The sequence below is a fragment of the Grampus griseus genome, assembly GCF_964374135.1.
Source record: "Grampus griseus genome assembly, chromosome: 2".
NCBI classification, from domain to species: domain Eukaryota; kingdom Metazoa; phylum Chordata; class Mammalia; order Artiodactyla; family Delphinidae; genus Grampus; species Grampus griseus.
This window is the reverse complement of record NC_139018.1, coordinates 170,071,011-170,077,010: the sequence shown is the minus strand read 5'-3', so window position 1 is coordinate 170,077,010 and position 6,000 is coordinate 170,071,011. Positions and strand designations below refer to the sequence as shown.

The 6,000-nt window shown below is 49.1% G+C and overlaps 1 protein-coding gene across 1 annotated transcript in view; it reads left to right on the top strand.

Annotated features, from left to right (window-relative positions):
* The first annotated feature begins 1,558 nt into the window (after positions 1-1,558).
* The window catches only part of NMT2 (N-myristoyltransferase 2), a 55,392-nt gene continuing 50,950 nt past the window's right edge, over positions 1,559-6,000 (top strand). Inside the window, exon 1 of the mRNA XM_082649083.1 lies at positions 1,559-1,674. Coding sequence (XP_082505209.1) covers positions 1,565-1,674 — 110 coding nt within the window. The 5' untranslated portion in view covers positions 1,559-1,564. The remainder of the gene's footprint in view (positions 1,675-6,000) is intronic.

Sequence of the window (6,000 nt, the reverse complement as noted above, 5' to 3'; positions counted from 1 at the left end):
AACATTTTAGAGAACCCTTCCAATAGGCTATAGCAACTGATGGGATGGATTTGCAGCGTCCTGCTGACTACCCAACCAGGTTACCGTTAGCCAACTCTTCCCGTTCACAGGGATGAGCAGCGGGAAATTCACTGATCTATATTTGCCTAAAGTTTGAAGCTAGAGGGCCACATGTGACTTTCTGCCTCAGAAATCATTGCAATTGTGAAAGAAAGCACTGTATTTCCTTCGTGGTTTGGCCCCATTTTGCACTTCTTACAGAACCTTTGCTGGCTCATCCTCAGTCAGTCATAAAAGTCTGGTGAACTTTGAAATAGCTCTGCAATTTTTGTCTCTAGATACTTCTATCTTACCGTATTTTAAGGGCACGGTCTGGCTTGTGGGGAAAAAAAGGAGCCCCAAAATGCTCCCAATGTCTTTTGCAAAAAAAAGGACCCGCACCAAAAATTTCAGGTGGCTTTTAAAAGCCTCTTTTTTCCTCTCTGAGCATTTCTGATAACTATCTTTCCACTGCCTTTGTAAAGCCATGTAGGCTTCCCATGACCCAGTGGGACCTTGAACTCTGCTCATGGAAGGAGAACAAAGGAAGGGACCGGGGTGTACAGACGGCAACAGCAAATAAGAGTTTGGACTTCACCCGCGTTTTATTTGGCAATCCGCGGGGTGCCTCCTTCCCCTCCTGCGTTCACGGGGAGAGAAACGGGACCATCTGAGCCTAGAAGGCCACCCACTTTTGCTCGGAGGTCTAGGTCATAACCTTCACTTGAGGACGCCAGAGTGGCCTCACTCACTGACACTGTCCAAGGCCCCAGCATCATGGACAAGTCCCATTTCCCCAAAGATGGTTGTGGTCTAAGCCGTCCAGCAAAAACAGGGGCAGTTCTACATTTTTCTCTGTCAAGAGTTTTAGGGCTGCGAGTCTCGTTGGAACGGAGAGGCGGGAAGGCTGGAAGCACTCTGTTTTGACTCTGGCTTTGACTATAGTATACTGGAAAGACAGAGACATATGAAATGGAACTTTTACAAAGCGTACGTGGTTGGGGATGAGGTGAAGGGCGGGGGTGAGGGTTCTGGAAATCAGTGGTCTTGGCACGCCTACCCCTGACTAAGAATTTCCTGCAAAGAGTTAAAAGTCTTCCTACTACGAAGAGATGTAAAATCGCGTTGCCTGTGCTCCCAAAACGAAGACTCAGGATTCGGGGTCTTCAGGTTGCGCCATTCAGAGGCGAGCGCAGGGTTCAGGCACCGGCCGGGATCCAGGACCACGCTCCTGCGCGCAGCGGGTCGCGACCACCTCTACTACCCTCCGCCCTGCCCGCTCCCTACCCCGGGCTGCGGGGGCGCGCGGACCGCCCGCCACCCAACCCGGGCCGCAGGGGGCGGGCCCGGGGGCGGGGCGGAGCCATGCGAGGAGGGGCGGGGCGAGGAGGGGCTGGCACGCCTGCGGCTCCGGCTCTGAGGAGACGGCGGGCGGCGCTAGAGGGAGCTGCTCGCTGCGCCGCCTCCGCCGCGCCGGCCCTCAGCGCCAGCTGCCCGGAGCGCCGCCCCAGCCCGCGCCGCCGCGATGGCGGAGGACAGCGAGTCCGCGGCCAGCCAGCAGAGCCTGGAGCTGGACGACCAGGACACGTGCGGGATCGACGGGGACAATGAGGAGGAGACGGAGCACGCCAAGGGGTAGGTGCGCCCGGGGCTCCTCGCGGGCGCCGGCTCCGGGGCGCGGCGGCCGCACCGCTGAGCGGCGGGCGGCCCCCCGCGTGGCTTTCGCGGGGCTCACGGGCGGCGGGAGGTCCGGGGGGCGCGTCTGGCTCGCGGAGCCGCGCGGCGGAGGCGAGGCCCCGGGTGGGCGGGGAGGCGCGGGGACCCGCCACGCCGCTGTCACCTGCCGCGCGGCCCGCCGGCCCTCGCGCGTTCCCATCCCGGCAGGCGTGAGACTCGGTGACACCGAGGGGGGCGCGGCGCCCTTCCCTTTGTGGCGGCCTGGCCGGTGGGAAGTGGTCCTCCTCTCTCCGCTCCTTGTCATCCTCTCCTGAAGTCCTCCCACCCCTCCCCCAGCCGCCACCACCACCGGGAGAAAAGAGTCGCTGATGGCGGGGAGCGGCTTGAGATTCGCCCCTGCCCGTTTCGGCGCCGCTGGCGGGGAGCTGCGGAAAGTTGTGCCTCCCTGGCCGCCCCGCCCCGCGCCGGGCCGGGCCGGGGGCGCCGGGGGTCCCGGCCAGGCTCCTGGGGACGCGCAGGTTCGCCGCCGCCGAGCGGGTCCCATCTCTAGAAGTGGGTCAGCATCTCTAGAAGCGGGTCCGACCTTGATTTCAGCTCAGTCTTGGGGAGCAGCTCCCGCCGACCGGACCCGATCCTGCTTGCTGGTTGATGTCCAGAGCCATGCGTTTTAACACCTGATCAGGTTTCTTCCTCCTTTAACTGGCTCATTTTCTCCCTCGCAGACTTGATTTGCTCTCCGGTTGGAGAAAAGATTGCTTCCGGTGGGGGGGGGAGGGTATTGAAGTTCTGTTTTTGTAGGTAGAGGAGGTCATTTTAAATGCTGCCTGGGGTTTACGTTACCCTTTTACCCAGTTGAATGCGAACTATGAGCTGGCACCGAGCACTCATCCCCTTAGAAGTGAGATTTTACAAACCATGGTGACCGGGGAAGAAGTGGGTCAGCTTAAAAACATGATAGGGAGGCCGTAGTCACAGATGGCTTATTTATTCAGTTCATGGAGAGGATTCTTTAAATGATTGATGATTTAAAGTGTAAAGTATTTGCATTCTGTTTAACGTCTGCTTGAAGATTTAAGAAAGGAACTTTGAGCTTTAATGTGTTATAAAATATTAAAAGATCAAGAAAAAGAAAAGCTGACTAAATGTATCTTTCATTGGCATGAATATTTTTCAGTGGCAGCTGCAAGTACAGAATGTTATCAGTCTGGTCTAGAATGCTTTTTTTTTTAAGAGAGGAAAGGAAATTCTGCAGACATCTGAGCTCGACTTCTGTTTGTGCAGTGATAGAAATTTGTCTGTGATAGATAGCTAAATATAGATATGTTATTGAAACAGTGGCCCTGGTGCCAGCAGTGGGCCCAGATGCAAATATGTTGCATTACCCAAAAAACTTTTTAGCTCCTGTCTTTCTGGCAAAGGCCCTGGACGTCTGCCTTCTCCACTGTAATGTCTATTTGTTGTTCTTCATCCTTCGGAAGGTTTGATTATGTACTTCTTTGCTTACACAGTCAAGAATGTCCATGGTACAGAGAATTACTCATCTGTGTACCCATTGATCAGGACCTGCCCCCGGGAACCTTGCAGGAGGCTGTGCGAAGTTCCCAGATTAGCACCCAGAAGCATCTCCATGCCTTCTTCAGACATTTTCAGTTTTGTACACGGGCACGTTAATTATATGTTAGCACAGTTACTCAAAATTAGAGCTGCTCAGTGGACTGAAAGGTTTTCACCAAGAACAGATAACATGATTTCAGGTTCTAGAAGGAAGAAATGGTTGTAATGGGTTTATTATAGTCTATTAAAATGTAAGGAGGTTAGTGAAAATCCAAGTTGCTGTGCTAGTTGAACTGCTTTTCTGGATTTGAATTCAGATGCTGTGGCCAAATTTGGGGGAGTAATTGTGTTTTATTTGGCTCGGGTACTGATGATATGGCTCAGTGGAAACCTAGATTTTTTTCTTAAGTAGCTCAAGTTTGTAAATGTTAAAATTTGAAAGACTCCTCTTTTTGACACCTGGCCTCTTCATTCCACCAGTTTAATCAGGTGACAAATAATGAGACTTTGGAGGAATGGATATGTACACACTTTACCTTTTAAAGGTGAGTTATCACTTTGAGGCCACTAGGTATGGGTCAGTGCACAAAGCAGTCATTTACTAAATAGTACCCTTGTGGCCTATAAGAATTAATTCACCCACGCTATTGAGTATAATGTATTTACTGGCTGTCTTAGACATATTAAAACTGGAGCCTCAGGGAAAAGGAAATTACCAAATTAGACTCTTTTGTCCGCACAATGTAAATACTACTGTGTATGCTTTACTTACATTTTTGTAGAATTTTATTTTATGAATTAAAACAGGTATTTCATTTTGTGGATAATGCCAGAAGTCCATAAATGAAATATGACTTTTGTTCAGTTAAAAGCAATGGCTGACATATTATAAAATACTTGCATCTCACTATCTCTGTATCTTATTTTTTGTGGAAAATGTGCTCTTCGTTTAACTTTTTGGTCCACCCAAGTATGAAAGTGGCACACCACTACCCAGATTTCATGAATTCCAAAAATCATGGGGGAGGGCAGGGATTGTCCATTTTAATTAGCAAGACTGAATTCAAAAAAGTGTAGCTTTATTATCTTCAAACAATATGCAGCAATTAGAAGTAGACCAACAGAGGATTACCGAGAAACATGCTTTAAATATTGCTTGAGCACATGATTTACAGTTAGGGGAAGTGTGTCTTTGTAAAGCGTTTGAGGGAACTTGAAAACTTGAAAGCATATTAAAAGTTCTGAGGTAGGACTGGCGGTCCAGTGGTTAGAATTCTGCACTTCTACTGCAGGAGACACGGGTTCGATCCCTAGTCAGGAAACTAAGGTCCTGACTGCTGTGCAGCGTGCCCCCCCACCCCAAAATGTTCTAAGGTAATCTGTCTACATAGGTAAGAATTACCTTCACCTGTCTTCTTCTCCTTGCCCCGTTGATCTGCGTCTTCTCCGTTTGTAAAATAGAGTGGGTCCTGGTCTTTATCTCTTAGCCTGCCTACCCCGCGTTAAGCATAGTTACTGCCCCGTGCCGGAAACGGGAGCACACAGTTGGCCCTACATGAAATTAGCATTCAAGTTGGCAGATCTCTCTCCTTGCTTTACCAACACTGGCTTGCAGAATGCATAGTTCCTGGATGAACTGATGTGTTTCATCTCCTTTTCACGCAGAGAGCCTTGCCCTCATTATTCACTGAGGTGAATAGAGACAGCTACCAAGAATATTAACATAGGGAATAAAATAAGCATATATGAAGGTGCCTATGTTGGCAGATAAATGACCAAATTATTCCCTGGGGTAGATCTGAAATAGTTTTGGTATTTGAGGGATATTCCCAGACATTTTAAATAAGTTATTTTTCTTAGAAAAATTAAAGATCTGGTATTTGGGAAAGATTAAAATTAAAACTTTGGAATTCTTTGAACAGAGACCCTAACCTCTCTTTTCTTACCCCCAATTTAAAGAGGAAAAATGGAAGTTATTGTGTGTGCACTGTGTTGTTCTGATTTTATCTGTTGTTGAGATGGGCAGTGGGAACTTCTCCTTAGTCAACTGTAGAGTCGGTGGGAAGATGCAAAAAATTACTGTAACTTTCCAGAGATTTTTCTTGTCCTGGAAAACTTAAGGGCTAATTCAGAGCTGCTTCTCTGAAACGTGATCTGTTATCAATAGTATAAAAATCTAAATGGAAGGGTGAGCTAACAGCCTTTGCCCAAGCAACCTCCCAATTTAGGGAATGACATTTAAAAGTATTAAATGTCGGTTCAGGCTTAACATCTGAAAGGGTGACATCACCCTGAGGCCCAGAACAAACTTCTTGCAGAGCTTGGCTAAACTCTAGAAAGTCTCCAAGTATAGGCCACCTACTGTGCCATCTTGAAATTGTTTATTACCCTGATTGTACACAGTAGATATTTACGAGTTCGAGTTAGTTACTGGGTTAACCCTGGGGTTGGAACCAGGTTCTGTACCAAGTTCAAGAAAGAGGTTGGTTGGTTGGTTTGCAGTTACTCCCATTGAAAATATGTAAATGACTTTTACTCATTGTCCTGTAAAATATGCTTATTAAAAATGCAAACAGGGCTTCCCTGGTGGCTCAGTGGTTGAGAGTCCGCCTGCAGATGCAGGGGAAGCGGGTTCGTGCCCCGGTCCGGGAAGATCCCACATGCCGCCGAGTGGCTGGGCCCGTGAGCCATGGCCGCTGAGCCTGCGCGTCCGGAGCCTGTGCTCCGCAA